This window comes from Benincasa hispida, chromosome 10, assembly GCF_027475165.1.
Source record: "Benincasa hispida cultivar pf3 chromosome 10, pf3_genome.v1.1, whole genome shotgun sequence".
NCBI classification, from domain to species: domain Eukaryota; kingdom Viridiplantae; phylum Streptophyta; class Magnoliopsida; order Cucurbitales; family Cucurbitaceae; genus Benincasa; species Benincasa hispida.
Genome location: NC_143487.1, coordinates 21,211,687 through 21,226,971, shown reverse-complemented (window position 1 = coordinate 21,226,971; position 15,285 = coordinate 21,211,687). Strand labels below are relative to the sequence as shown.

Below are 15,285 nucleotides of genomic sequence, written 5' to 3'. Positions count from 1 at the left end.
CAGCTTTAGTTTCGAAACTAAATCTCTAGCACTTAACAATTAATTTTTTTTTGTTTTTTTTACAAAACTTAACCATTAATTAAACTATGCTGACAAAAAAAGGTAATTTTTTTTAACAAAGCATGAAAATTATCTAGAAATGAGATTAAGTAGGTAATTAGGCAATGTTGAAGAGGATAATAAGAATTTTCATTTTGCCATGTATTGACACGTGTCGAATAGTAAGGGTATAGGAATTTCCTCCATCTACGCTTCCAGTTGCTTTTCCATCCGGGTATTCTCATATTGGGCCTTCCAAATCCAAATTCTGATCAATCCTACAAACAATTATAATCCCCTTCTCAAGTTTTAGCCTTCTGGGTATCGCTAATTCACCCTATTCTTCAATTAGCAACCTTTCAAGTTTCCAGGTTCGCCTTTGCTCTTCTTCATCGCCTTGCTTTTTTTTATTATTATTATTATTATCTTCTTGTTGTTTGATCATCTGAATTTTGTTTTGATTGAGTTTCCCACTTTTGTGTTTGCTTCATCTTAATCTTCAGTTACTTAATCAAGCTGGGTATGATTGTATTGCAGTCCTTTTTGCTGGTAAAATTTGTTAGTTTTTTAGATGGTTTTTGATGATTACTGTAAATATGGTTGGAGTTTTCTAGAAATTCTCTCCAAGAACTTTGTTTCTATACTTTTTTTGTAAGTGGGCATGCAATTTTTGGGGTTGATGATATTGAAGTCTCTAAATTTCTGGCTTACATTTGTTAACTGGTGAGGATCAGAGTGAGTTTTTCTGCACAATTACTGCAGCTAGCTAGCAGTAATTATTTTTAACATTTTGGTGTTTTTGAATTTGAAACTATGTTAGAGGATAACTTCTCTGTTTTATGAACTGATTGTTTGACAATAGTGTGTTCATTTGTTAAGAGAGTTAACAAACAATTATTTATTTTGTTGTTTTGAATTTGAAGCTATGTTTGAGGTAAATGTTCGTTGTGCTCTGTTCTATGATCTGATTGTGGAAATGGTATAACAAACAATCAGTTCATTGGAAAAGAAAACTAGTGAAAGGATATGACAATAGTGTGTTCATTTGTTAAGAGAGTTTAAAGGGTTTCTCTTTTATCAAATAGGTAATATTTTATGCCAATATGAGAATAGCTCTTGTATTATATGGAGAGATCATTCCTAAATGCTCATTATTGCATTGTTTGAAACATTTCCCCTAATCTTAAGGCTTCTGAAAAGTGAAAACACACAATCACATTCCTTGCTTATCATGAGTTTTAGTTCCTTTTTTTAAATCATTTGTCATTCACAGTGCATAGAAAAGACATCTTGAATGTTCAAATCAGAAAAATGTCTCTATGCCTATTACTTCTTTTGTCTTCAAAATTTCTTCTAAAGGGTGTTTTAAGTGTTTTTAAGTTTATTGTGCATTTCAGATTGCTATTCAAAGTCCCAGGATATTTTAAGGAATGATTTCACCACTTTTTTAAATTAAGTTGGGAGCTGTTTGTTTCACAGGTTTGAGATGGTTTTTGACAAGGATATAAGAAATCCATATTGTTTCATAGATGTTTACATTTAAAACCTAGGTAATTATTAGCTGAGGATAAAATATCTCATGGCATGAGAGTCTATTATCCTTTTTGAAGATGAAACTCTTTTCTTGGGAAATGCACAGGACTACAGGAGTGAGGACAGAGAAGTACTCATTAATTAATTTCAATTTAACGCCTAAATTAATTTTAATTGTTTCATATATATTGTTTATTAATTAATTATCTAATATTAATATTTTAATTAATAATCTTTTTTAACTAAGTCTAATAATGTAAATTATTTTCTACATGAGCAAAAAACCTATAAAATACAGACATTCTTTATCCCAAACATTTAATATCCATACCCATCAAATAATGTCCGTGATCCAAATGGGCTGTGAGAACCTACCAAATGATACCAGAGAAAACTCATAAAAAGATAGTTGCCTAAACATGTCTTAGAAATAGCTTGCTGATGGCCCATCAATTTTCTGTTTTTGGGTATGTACAGAAGTCCTGGCTTCGGCCTGCATTTTAATCAGTATGATGATGAGGTAAATACAATCTATTCTGGTGGATTACTTGATCTGTACCATGGTGCTACTTTTGCTAGATGGTATTCCATTTAGTCTTAGATGTTCCGGTATATGTATTCTCCAAAAGGAAATAAGATGATCATGTCTATCTTAAAGCCTTGATCATGAACTTTTAGCATGGCTGACTGGTCTTGATCTTCATAACCAAATGTGTGCATTGCAATAATCTACAGAACCAGTGACCTTGTTTGTTGTTTGTTGTTTCTGATTCTTATTTCATTAATCTGATTTTAAAGTGTGATTAAGAAATTAAAATTCCTACCTTCATATTTACCCCCTTAGTCTTGTTTCTTTTCTATATGTTATCAATACTAGTACTATTATCATAATTACTGCTTATGGATTTTGTTCTTCTTGTGATTCTGGTCTTTCGAACCTACTATGGTATTAAGTAGCTAGTTTAGAAACATATTGGGTTACAATATTTGATCGGATATGATTATTCTTTACTTGTACGGCCATCTATCAGAAAAATATGTTGCGAGTGGTGTATTATGGCCCGTTTGCTTTAGAGGTTTTCTAAATTATATGATGCTTCTTGCAGAAGAGGGAAGCATCATCTTATTTCTGGCTTTGGTGACTAAGGAGGAGCCATCACTATCGTCATATCACTCAAGAAAGCTGCCAGGAGTTTCTGAGTGGTTAAATCAAAATTTGAAATGGATGTAAAAGGCATTGCTTGGGTTGGGCGTTTGTATGAAAAGTTTGAAACTATGTGCCTTGAGGTAGAAGATATTATATGTCAGGTATGCATTTTTATTCAGCTGTATATTCCATCTCCTCCATCTTCTCTTCTCTGGTTCCATTATCTATTCAATTCATTCCTTGTCTGATTCTACTGTATGTTTCACTTCAATTTGTTGCTTGTCTGATGTTGTCACTCTTCTATTAACGTGTTCTACTCTTTTCTCCTGACCTCGAGACAGGATACTGTTAAATATGTTGAGAATCAGGTGGAAGTAGTTGGGGCAAGTGTCAAAAGGTTCTATTCTGATGTCATGCAAGATTTTCTTCCACCATCTGAATTGAATGATGAGAAGGTGGCAGTTTGTAATTCGGCTCTTGACAATTATGAAAATGTTGTTATATGTAAGAAACCAATGATGGGAATGAAGATAGAGCGATCAAAATTTAATGAAGAAAAGTCAACTGAGAACTCAAAAGTAACTGCTGATACCAAAAGAGGTATTGTCCATAAGCTGCCACGTGGACATAACCATGCCAATGATCATCCCTACTTGGTATCTTCTCCATATTCTGCTAATAGATCCCAAATTGATGGGTATTCCAGAAAAAAAGATGATGAGAATATACATCATAAGCTAGACCTTGATGGTAGAGAATCTACAACAAAAGGATGCAAGTCTCTAACTGAGACTTCTCCAACAAACATTGAGAAGAAATATGAAAATGATGCATCATCATGCTGTGCAGTCTCAAATAGAAAATCCGAAGCTTCGAGCGAGCTGGCAGGTAATATGGAACCCACGTCGGTTAAAGACACAAGATGTAATTCAGTGATGGAAAGTTCTAATGAGACTGAAACTAAATCTGACAACATATTATCTGACATTTCATCAAATTCCATTGTGGACACTGAGAAGGAGACGAGACTTCTATCCTATGGTGATTCATCAGCAGAGTTGGATGGTAATTTTGTAATCTTCTTTTTCATGTCATACTTTCTCTTGCTCTTGCTTGGCAGCTGGAGATAATTCAAACCATTTGTGGGTCAGTTACAGTGAGGTAGTTTCTGAATGAGGATGTGTAGTAGTTTAATGGATATCCTGGTGAGGAAATCAATATACTTCATTTTGATCTAATCCCACCCAATTTAGATGTTTTCATGTGATGAGGGAAACTGCTTGAATGCTGGCTGTAATGATTTTTCAGCAAAATTGCATAAAAAGGCCATGGAAGATGCTGCTAAACTCATAGACTTATGCCAATCAGACCACCCCCATGATCAACTCACTTTAGCTTATAGTTTCATAGTAGGTATTTATCTGTTAGGAACTACCCTTTCTCCTTTCTTCTTTCTTCTGCCTTCTTCCTTTTTCACATTTCTTACCTCTCTTCTTGGCTATCACAAGTCTAATGGTTTGGCTTGCTGATGCACTTTAGCCCCTCAAAACAGAAGACATTCAACTGTCTTGGCAGATTGGCAACTCAGTGCACATAGCTTGAGTAGTTTCAACAACCCGTGGTAGTACAGCTAGTTACCGTAAAACTGTGAAAGTCCGATCATCTTTCATTTAAACATCTAAAATAATATTATTCATTTTGGCACAGTCATTCTGCAAAGATGATTTTTTAAAAAACATATTTTGTTTTATTTTAGTGATCTGATAAACATTGTATGAATTGTAATTTAAACAGGAAGATCAGATTCTTGGAGTCCAGGTGAAATTGAGCTTGAACATGGAACAGACAACATTGAACAAGCAGATGAAGCAAAACTGGATGAAGAAGCATGCGTCTTAGTGAACAGAGACGACTTACGTTTTGATTCCAACGAAGAAGTCAAACAAAGACATTACAAGGTAACTCTATTTACTCTCCCCATAGCTTAATCCAACCCCAAGTTAACAAGTTTGTTTCAGTTCAGTTTTATACATCTTTCACTGAATCAACTACTTTTCCCTCAGAAGAAGTTAGCAGGAGCATTTTCTTTCACAAAGAAGTCAAAGAGGAAGCAAGAATACAAAGAGCTTGCGGTGAAGCATCATGGCTTTGATACAATCCCAAACCAGCAACATGAACAGAAACTACCAGCAGAAGACGTCTCAGAACATGATTGGCAGCTTCTCTAAGCTTGGAATCTGTTGAAACAGATGCCACCATGGTTGTTAATACCCTTGAATGGAGACAGTTTGTAAAAAAATAAACCCCATCCCGTGCTTGCTAAGGTGAGAAATCTATGAAAACAAATATCAAAATCTCATTGTGCAGAAACATTATCTATCTTCTTTGATAAAAGTGGCAAGAGCCAGTGGTAGTCTCTGAGTGTATCATGGGTAATTAATTCTTATAACCATGTTACTTGGTAGTTATGATGAATGTTTGTGCAGAGTCTTTCAAGATTTGAGTTTACTTTTGCTTCTGGGTTCTTCCTCTGCTTCTGCTGTCATTTTTAGATGATGAAGGCATTGAAGAGAAACCATAAAAAGAAAAACTGAATTTTGAAACTGTTTATATGTTTGATAACAACAGATGATCGAACAAGGATTGTTAAAGACGGATAAGGACCTATTTGAAATGACTTTTCAAGTAACGATATGTTGTAAATGTCAGAAAGGAAAAAGAAAAGAGAAAGCATCTTTTTGTGAATAATGGGCGATGTTCCATATAAAGTCAAGTGAAGGCGGCTGATAAAAACTGTTCAAGTTGTTGGCTGCCATCATTAAACTTTGAAAGAGAACAAGATGCACTAAAGTCTGAAAGTCACATATGGAAAAGATGAGTTTTCTTTTAACAAAAAGAAGAAATCAGAAATGATATATTATGTATTATGTTTAAAGGAATTTTGATTAACTTTAAAGTGTTGTTTACAAAAATAATTAAATATGATGACATTAAGCATTTTCTTCCTTTATATTTCTCTCTCCAACAACATCCATGTAAAGTAGATTGAGGAATAAATTGGAAAATATAAGGAGTATTTTTGGTGCATTTAAAAGTATTTTACCAAATAAAGAATATTATTTACAGTAAAAAAGAATTAGTTTTTTAATTGTTGACAAAAATAATAAATTTGATTTTCTCCCATCCCTCTCTACATAGAGAGGAGAGAGAATCATACTCATTGATTAATTTCTAATAAATGTTTAAAGTAACTTTAATTGCTTTATGATATTGTTAATTACTTAATGATCTAATTGAAATATTTTAATTAATTAAAATATATTTTTAATTAAATTCAACCATTTAAATTATTCCTTAAATAACCAAACAAACACAAACATTTAACTCTCAAATATTAATCATTCTACATATTTATTATTCCATACATGACTGACATATAATCAATATCTATATCCACCAAATAATATATGCGATCAAATGAGAATGTGAGAATGCAAAGAAAAAGGTAATTATCTAAAAACTAAATATATATCAGTTTATTTTAAATAATATTTTATAAATACTTTGTTATCAGTAATATGAACATAACTGAACTGATTAATACATATATTATTTTATCAATCAAAATGTTAAAAGTTCAAATTTCCAACTTCACATGTGGTTGAAATGATATATATATAAAATTAATAATTAGAGATTTGATAGTTAAAAAAATGGATATACACTTGAGAAAGCAAATGATATGTTTAACCAAAATGATGACTTGATGAGTAATAAAACATAAAAACATAGCAAATTTCCAAAACAAATGTATGTCACACCCATTTGCTAATTTAGAAAGCAACTTTCACTACAATGAATGCCACTGGGCCAGGCTTATGCTGGGCATCTATGGCCCACTTGGCCCAACTTTCCAATACCCAATATTAAATGACACTACTTTTTTGTTTTTGTTTTTGTTCCTCTTTTTTGCTTTTCATTCATTTGTTAATTAACTTCACTTTTAAGATTCAATATTCTTCCCCTTGTTTCCTTCCTCCCAAATAAAGGAACTTTCTGGATAAGACTTCAAATATGGTATATAGCTAAGTAATGCTGTTTTGTTATGGTGGGACCCTTCCATTTGCTCATTGAGAATTTTCCACCAAATTCACCACTATTTCATTATGGGTCCAATTCAAAAATTAGTCCATCATTTGCACCCAATTTATTAATCATTTACGTTATATTCTTTCGAATTTGGCTTTCATTTTGAGAACGCTACAACAAATCATAGAAACTAATAGATGAAAATAATGTTTATAAGCTTAATTTTTAAAAATCAAATAATGTTTACCATTTTGTGTTGAATTTTTTTAAAGAAATGAAAAGTGAAATAGTTAAGGTGATTGAATTAGAAGTAAAAGTGATTAAGTTTTGATGATTTAGGCAGTAAATAATGCAAATTGGTAACCCCACAAACAAACGTGCCGTTAACGAAACTACATAAAAACAGAATAGAAACATCATAATTTGTGAATTATTGTTTCATTTGGTAATGTCTTGTCCTTTTTCCAACTTTTCTTGAGGATGTGTTAATCCAACTTCAAAGCGTGCCGCCTGCCAGATGGGTGGGGCTGTCGAATTCAACCTATCATACCTACAAGTCGTCGGCCTACCTCTCAACTCCATCTCGAAAAATTAAAAGACCTCACAATTTTTCATATAAGAAACATCAATTTTTATCTTGAGATGAAACATCTTGTTATCTAATAAAGTCTCTTTACACTCGATATATGTAGTTTTACTTCATTAATTTTAGTCGAAATACTAATGATTCATGGATCATGAAATATATTTGTACTAGCTTTCAATTGGATGAGTTTAGTAGGTCAAGACCATCAACACCTTTCTTTACAAATTGTGAATTTGAATTTTTATCCTTTAGTTCAATTGAAATATTCTTTAAATTAAAAAAAAAAAAGTATTCAAGAAGAAGAATATAGATGTTGGTGGTGGCCGTTCTATACTTTTTTTTTAGTATAACTGAGCAGTAATTGATATGTACCCATTTTATTAAAATAATAGACTCAAATTCTCATACACATTGTACGAAGAAAACTGTAGGTAAAAAATCTATAAACAATCTAGCATGTCAAGAAAAACTATACAATAAGTTTGATATCAATATAGAGGGGTGAATTAAAATTTTCACCATCATAGAAAAATCAAAACATATAATAAAATATCACTAATGTAAACTTATTATTAATAATACAGAATATTATTCGAAAAAAGATTAAATACTTATTTATTATTTAAAATACTTTTTTTATGAATTTTTAATTATTTTTAAAATTATTCATTGAGGTTGATATTTTTATCAACATTTCTATCCACTAAGACGTATGGTATCAAAGCCCTCTATGATATACCTAACGCATATGTTATATATATTTTATATATATAAAAAAAAAAAAGATTTGATAAGATGAAATTAAAACTCAAGGTCAAATTTGACTCATGCTCGGTATTAAATATTTAAAAATAGGAAATAGAAAATTCTAAAGATTTATTTTTCAACGTCAATCTTTTTATAATGTTGCTGAGATGTCCAAAATTATTAAAAATTTCTATATTATATATGTGTATATATCAGGAATATTTATGATATGTATTGATTGCAAGAGACAAAAAATTATTTTGAAATAGCAAAAACAGTTTTAAACTCTCAATATTGAGGCTACTATTTATTGGCATGTGACCATTATTTCGTTTGTTACATGTATGATTATTTATTTATATTTCTAAAAAAATATGATCATTTATTTATTAAAAAAATTAGAATAAAATATCTTTTTTAACCTTAGGTTTTTGTGCTATTTGGTCCCTAAATTTTAAATGCTATACATTTGGTCTTTAAATTTTGTGTTTTGTTTCAATTTAGTCCCTAAATTTCAAAATATTATAATTTTACCCTTGACATTTGTGATTTGTTTCAAGGGTTGTTTTTAAACATAGAAAAATGAATCAAAATATTTACAAAATATATCAAATTTTAGAACTATCAATGATAGATGTTAATAGACACGGATAGATTTCTATCAATGCCTATAGTGACATTGATAGATACCGATAGACTTCTATCAGTAACATCTATCATTAATAGTTCTAAAATTTTGTTATATATGATAAATATTTTCAACAATTTTACCATTTGAAATAATTTTCCTTATTTCAATTTATTTCAATTTGGTCTTCATATTTCAAAATTTTACATTTTTTAACCTCAATTTCTGATTAAATACTCACTTTTAACCATTGATGCCAATTTCTATTAATTAATTAAAATAATTATGAAGTAAAATTTTGAATTTGATTTTAAAAGTGATAAAAAAATAGTGAAACTTAATTAATTATAATTCTTTTAATGATTTTTAATTTATTAACCTAAATTAAAACTAAAGATAGAAAATGAGTATTTAGTGAATAATCGAGTTTAAAGGGACCAAATTGAAAGAAAACTCAAATGTCAAGGATAAAATTGAACCTTTTGAAACTTAAGGACTAAATTGAAATCAAACTCAAAATTTAAAGACTAAACGTATAACATTTTAAAATTTATGAACTAAATAGAAACTAGACCCAAAATTTAGAGACAAAAAAGTAATTTTTCCAAAATTTTAGTATCATTTTGAAATCAATAATACAGAATCCAGTGAAGCCAAAAAAGAGAGCAAAACAAGCAGCGGCAGAGATAAACTATAGTCCAATTTCTTTGAACTATAATTTATTTTTAAATCTTAAAATATATAACAACTCATTTATCTAATTTCTAAAAATATAAGTTCAATGATTTTCAACGAATAGGTTATTAAATTGTAAAACATTATCGGTCAAACATATTGTTATTGTAATATTTATTTTTTTATTTACGTCCAATAATTATCAATTATATATAAGTGGTATATTATTACAACTTATTAGAGAAATCTGTGACTCATTTCCTATATAATATACCATAGATTTACCACATCGATTGCTTAATGGTAATTAAATAATGTGAATTTAATTTTCTTTTTCTACCAATGGTTATTGTTTGCATAGAATATTTTTTAGTTTAATTTGGTCTATTATCGATATATGATCATATCAATAGAATAAAAAAGCAGTATTCTTTCAACAATTTTTTTATGATTATTTGCTATTTGATTTATTATTGATATACTTTACCATACAATAAGAAAGAAATGTGTACGTATTGTTTTCTATAAAATGTATGATTGATATTGAAGGCAAAAAAATAAAATTACATAAATACGACTAAATAGATCGTGGTTTTTTTTTAAAAAAGAAAATTATGTCATAATTTGGAAAAATCAAGGGTGGTTGTTGTATATTTGCAAGTAATGGAGAAAAATGTGAATTGTCACCCCCATTATTTTTTATAAAAAAAAAAAAAAAAAATTCAAACAAACATTTAAAAAAAAAAATCATTTATGACATGCTTCAGATTAAAATAAGGGTTTAAAACAATGTTTTTGCCCCATGTTTTAATGCTTTAAAGCAATTGAATTATATATTTTAAGTTCGCATAACATATTATTATTACTTTTACAAAATTTTTCAACAAATTAAAATGATAGTATATTCGATGGACAACGATTAAGTTACACTTAATTCTATGCATTTTTATATACAAAAGAGAATATATATTTTTTTAATTCTTTTTTAAAAAATTTGCCACATACAATATTTCATTTGGTATTGTTTGGACTGTACAATAGATATGTGTAGTCCAATCTGCAACCAAATTTGTCTAGGAAGCAGAAGAACTACTGAAGCTGCCCGAAACCATCACAAGAGCTTGGTGGAGTTACGACTATCGCTAGCGATGATGCCTGAGTTGACGCACGATTTTTTTGCCTTAATTGGATGGAAGGTCCCTCTGTATATGCAACTACTAGCAGCTTTCGCAAGCTATCTCGTATCTAGAACCCTCCCAGGAAGACTTGAGAGATGCGAAGAAGGAATTGTTTTCAGGACAAAGACTCAAACTTGACTTGCTTTCAGGAGTGAGAATATCAAGACAACTTTTTTTCCGCGTGAAAGGCCTTATGTTAGATCTCTGTCTTTTGTTTGTTACACAACACTGAATGTACAGTTCCTTTGTTCTTCTGGCTATGGTTCCCAATTCTTCCATTCCAGAGCCTAGAGGAAAGTCCATGTGGTGAGGCGATCTGCTCTTCATAGATAAACTTGGGATTTGTGATCCCAGGTAAGATCGGTTCAGGATCATGGGATCCTTTTCTATCATATAGGAAAGGGTGGCGGTCCCGTTTATGGGGTCAAATCAATATGTTCGAAGAAGGCTTTTTGATCCCCGATCTGAATCTCGTCTTTCGAAGGGTCTCGGCGTAAAGAACCAACCAGACTGACCTAATAGATATTAGATCGATTCGGTTGATTCTTCTTAGGCTGATGAGAATAGGTTTGAAGGGAAGTAGGACGGTAGCACTTTCTTGCTCACACTAATTCCATATGATAAAACCTCGTTCATAATTTATATTTATATTATTGTTCTTTTTTTTAATCTGCAAGAATAGTAGCTTCTCTCTTTAAATTTGAATTTTATGAAGAGTAATGTCCTCATATTTAGAGTTGAAAATGAGTAATATAATTTACACATTATATCCTAATTAAAATAATTTGAAGGAACAATATATAATATAATATATAAGGTAGACTTTATTTGATGGGTGATAACATGAGAAAATGGGAGTAGTGACAATGATGATCATTAAATTGAATATTTCATTCAATGTTTGTTATATATGCATGTGATGGTGCTCATGAAATGGTAAATATCATCCACAAAAAAGGGCTTACAAATATGGATGAGTTAGCTTTTGTACTTGGTTTTCTTCTTTCAAGTAGTGGACACACATGTGAAAAGGATTAAAATCAAAGTCACTTTCATTTTACCATATGCTTCCACCATATATTTGGGACTTCCATCATCAACACAATTTTAAAGCAAAAAGGGCCCAAAATCCTTGTAAAAGAAGGACATAACATAAAGAAGCATATGCACAGCATGGAAATGCCTCCAACAAAACATTTTATTCAAAGTCAATTTAATTAAAATTAATCGTGCGAGCCGAATTAAATATCTTTGCTAAGGGTGATTGGAGAGAAACTGAGGAGCTTGGTCGTATTTGAATTGAAATTTATCTAGAAATTTTTGGAATAAAAATTTTCAATTTGATTTTTTATTTTTTTTATTTTTTTGGAATAAAAATATGTTTTTTTTTTAATGTTCCTTTCATTTTTCTCAAAGGAAGAAAAAAAGAGAATAAGGGGAAAAAGAAGTGGGACACATAAGGGAATATTCTTATTATTTATATGTAAATGATAAAATACTATAAGATGCTTCAATACTTCATTTATAAATTCCATAAGAGATGGATCAGTTTTTAAATTTTTTCTTTTATAAAATTTTTTTTGAAGGAAAGATGAGGTTATAGCATTATTGAGATGTTATTGAATAAAAAATTTCCCTCATATGAGACATTAGATCATTAATTATCATTTCTTATCTCAAAGGACTTCTGTTTGGACAAGCAATTGACTTAAGGAGTCATTCATTACACTGACAACTCAATTTTTGGACTTCAATGCATTAGATAGATAATACAAATCCAAAATGCAAAGCAAGTCTAGATTTGAACTCTAATATTTTTTTTTTCCTCCTATATATTTAATTTCATTTTCATTGTCAAATATATCTGATTTGGTATTCTTATTGAATGAAATAGTGAGTTGTACAAATTATGCTATATTATACACAAATATATAATTATGGAAGGAAAGTATAAAAATAAGAAAGGTATTATAAATATTATAAATTTAGTGTAATATAGATGTGCATGCTTAGCTTAGTGTCCATAATTATAATATTTGTATCTTTATGTATATTTCATTGTCAATGAAATAAGATAATATTATAAATTCAGATTTTCATTCTCAAAAAACGGTTATTCTTCCTAAAGCTCATTATAAATAGATGCATTTGAGACCCCAAGATTTTAAATAAGTGATTACAACTTCATATTATTTAAAATTAGTTCAAAATTGTTGTTATATAGAGAGAAAATTACTGATAAAGATATGTTAGAGAAGACATTTTCTACATTTCATGTCTCGAATATGCTCTTGCAGTAGCAATATCGAGAGAAAGGTTTTTAAAAAAATATATTCTAAACCCATCTCATGTTTTCTTGTGATCGAACAAAATAACGAGTTATTGATGAAGAATCACGAATCTCGACCAACTGGAACAACACTATTCCCTAAAGTGAATGTTGTGAATTTTAATGATCGAGATTGATGTCATGGTCGTGGTGAAGGTCATGATCGTGGGAGATGAAGAAATAACTATTATTTTTGTGGTGATGGTTCCAATCATCCAAATTTCAAAAAAATCGTTTGAAATGATGATCATAAAGGAAAGACTTCACAAGATAAGAATTTAAAAAGTGATGTACAAAAATGTTTCCGATATAGTTTGACTGGACATTGATCACGTATTTGTCATATATTGAAACACTTAGTTGATCTGTATCAAGCTTCTCTAAAGAAAAAGGGAAAAATGTATAAGGTAATTGTGCCTACCAAGATAATGATATATTTTACCCATCCAATCTAACAGATTTAGATGTGACAGACTTCTTTGAATCTCCTAATGAGAAATTCGACACAGTTGATGGAATATCAATGGGGTGTTTGGCTTAACAACATGAGTTAAGTTGAGTTGGTATAATATACCAACTCAATGTTTGGTCCACCTGAAGGATATGTGAATACCCGCAACGGAAAAATCGTGTCTCTGTTTTACATTTTACAGAACCATAATAATATAGAAATGAAAACTTGATAAACAACACCTAATTAAGCATACAGTTTACAGTGAAAATTAAGAGAAAATGTAGGAAATTAGAAGACTTATCCTTGATGAACTGAATTTTCACGATTTCCTCTCCAAATCCACAGTAGGGAAACGAACGACTCTTCTTCGCCCAAACTCGAACGGAATGCATAACAATATAAAATCCAAACATCACCACAAGGGCTTCCTCGTGATTCTCAAAGATGAGAACCAAAGCGAAGTTGTGGGCTCACTATTAATTAATTTTGGGAAGAAAGGGAAGAGGAGAGTTTTTCTAGAGAGATCTGTTGTTGTACTCTGAGAGATGAGAGAGAGCCAATGAGGAGCAGATGAAGTTTGTTCTCTCTCTTTCACGTCTCAAAAAATGCATGAGAGAACTATAGGGAGGTTGAGGGAGTTATCAATAACTCCATCCCCTTTTAATGTGAAATTCATATTTAATTTTCAAATTAATAAAATTAATAATAACATATATTAACTAACTAAATATATATCATAATTAAACTATATGTTAAATCGCATATAACATATAATTTATAGTTTATATTACATCACATATAATATAATCTATAGTTTATTATTCTCACATAATCTAGAGTTTTTATATGAACCATAGTCATCTAATTAATATTTGAATCATATTCAAATATTTATTTCTCTCATTAAAACTTTATATTATAATGCATCATATCATTATATTAATTATATCTTATATAATTAATTTGAACAATTTAAATTAAGCCAAATTAATTCAATTCTCATTAATCCTAATTGAGCTAACGAAGGGACTTTATGGACCTATAAATTGAAGTTCCAACGATACTTGATTAATTAATTAAACTCTTTAATTAAATTAATCAACTTTCATTAACTATCGATCACTTCACTAAAGATCGACAGTTGCATTCTCTGTACTATAGATATATTTTTGTATCCATTGGATATAACCAACTAATAGTGTGTTGACCCTACACAAACTGCTCGTAGTACAACTGGGCCAAATTACTATTTTTTCTTTGTAGTTACATCTAACTCCTTAAGTATCACTAATCACTTTAATGAACAATTAGTTATAGTCCAACTATAACCAAACCTCTCTCAAGCTGGGAGAGGGTGTGGCGCCACATTGTTCGAGCCCTAGAATCATCCCTTAAGGGAGCAACTTCTCTGCTTACCCTAATAGAAAGGGATGAGTGAATTTCTTCTTGTGTAATTACGTTCCCAGCTCCCTAATCAGAAGAATCCCCAAAATGGTAGGCTTATTGAGTCCACGAATCTGGCCACTCTCACCTATACAGATCAAAGGACTGCCTTCATAGCTAGGAGTTCACAACTCACTCAGAATTCAGGTCAAGTCACATATGGTCATCCTGTTAAAATATAAGTCTCTTCTAGCAATGCTGTTATAAAGAGAGACTATTCATTTCATGGTTCGGTCTTATACAAACTCTTTGTAAAGGATACCCCCACTCACATGTCTCCACATGAATGATCAAGATCATATCATTTGTAGCACTTTATAATAATTGTAACAACTACAAAGCGGGTCATATTCATAATATCACTAGGAAAAGGTACCTGGCCTTATTCATCTACTACAGACCGTTCAGATTATCACTTAAACATGATCCACCTGTAT

At 30.4% G+C, this 15,285-nt stretch overlaps 1 protein-coding gene across 5 annotated transcripts; it reads left to right on the top strand.

Moving 5' to 3' along the window:
- Positions 1–260: 260 nt before the first annotated feature.
- Positions 261–5,227, top strand: LOC120088591 (uncharacterized). 5 transcript variants are annotated; one of them, XM_039045993.2, is made up of 6 exons: positions 278–410; positions 543–588; positions 2,679–2,880; positions 3,061–3,784; positions 4,514–4,677; positions 4,783–5,227. In XM_039045993.2, exons 3-6 carry the CDS (start codon positions 2,794–2,796, stop codon positions 4,945–4,947), a joined length of 1,140 nt encoding a protein of 379 aa, XP_038901921.2. In that variant the 5' UTR covers positions 278–410; positions 543–588; positions 2,679–2,793; the 3' UTR covers positions 4,948–5,227. The 5 variants fall into 5 exon arrangements, with proteins under 5 accessions (XP_038901922.2, XP_038901920.2, XP_038901921.2 ...); XM_039045994.2 differs by lacking the exon at positions 543–588 and having other exon boundaries at positions 261–410; positions 4,786–5,227; XM_039045992.2 differs by lacking the exon at positions 543–588 and having other exon boundaries at positions 261–410.
- The last annotated feature ends 10,058 nt before the right edge of the window (positions 5,228–15,285 follow it).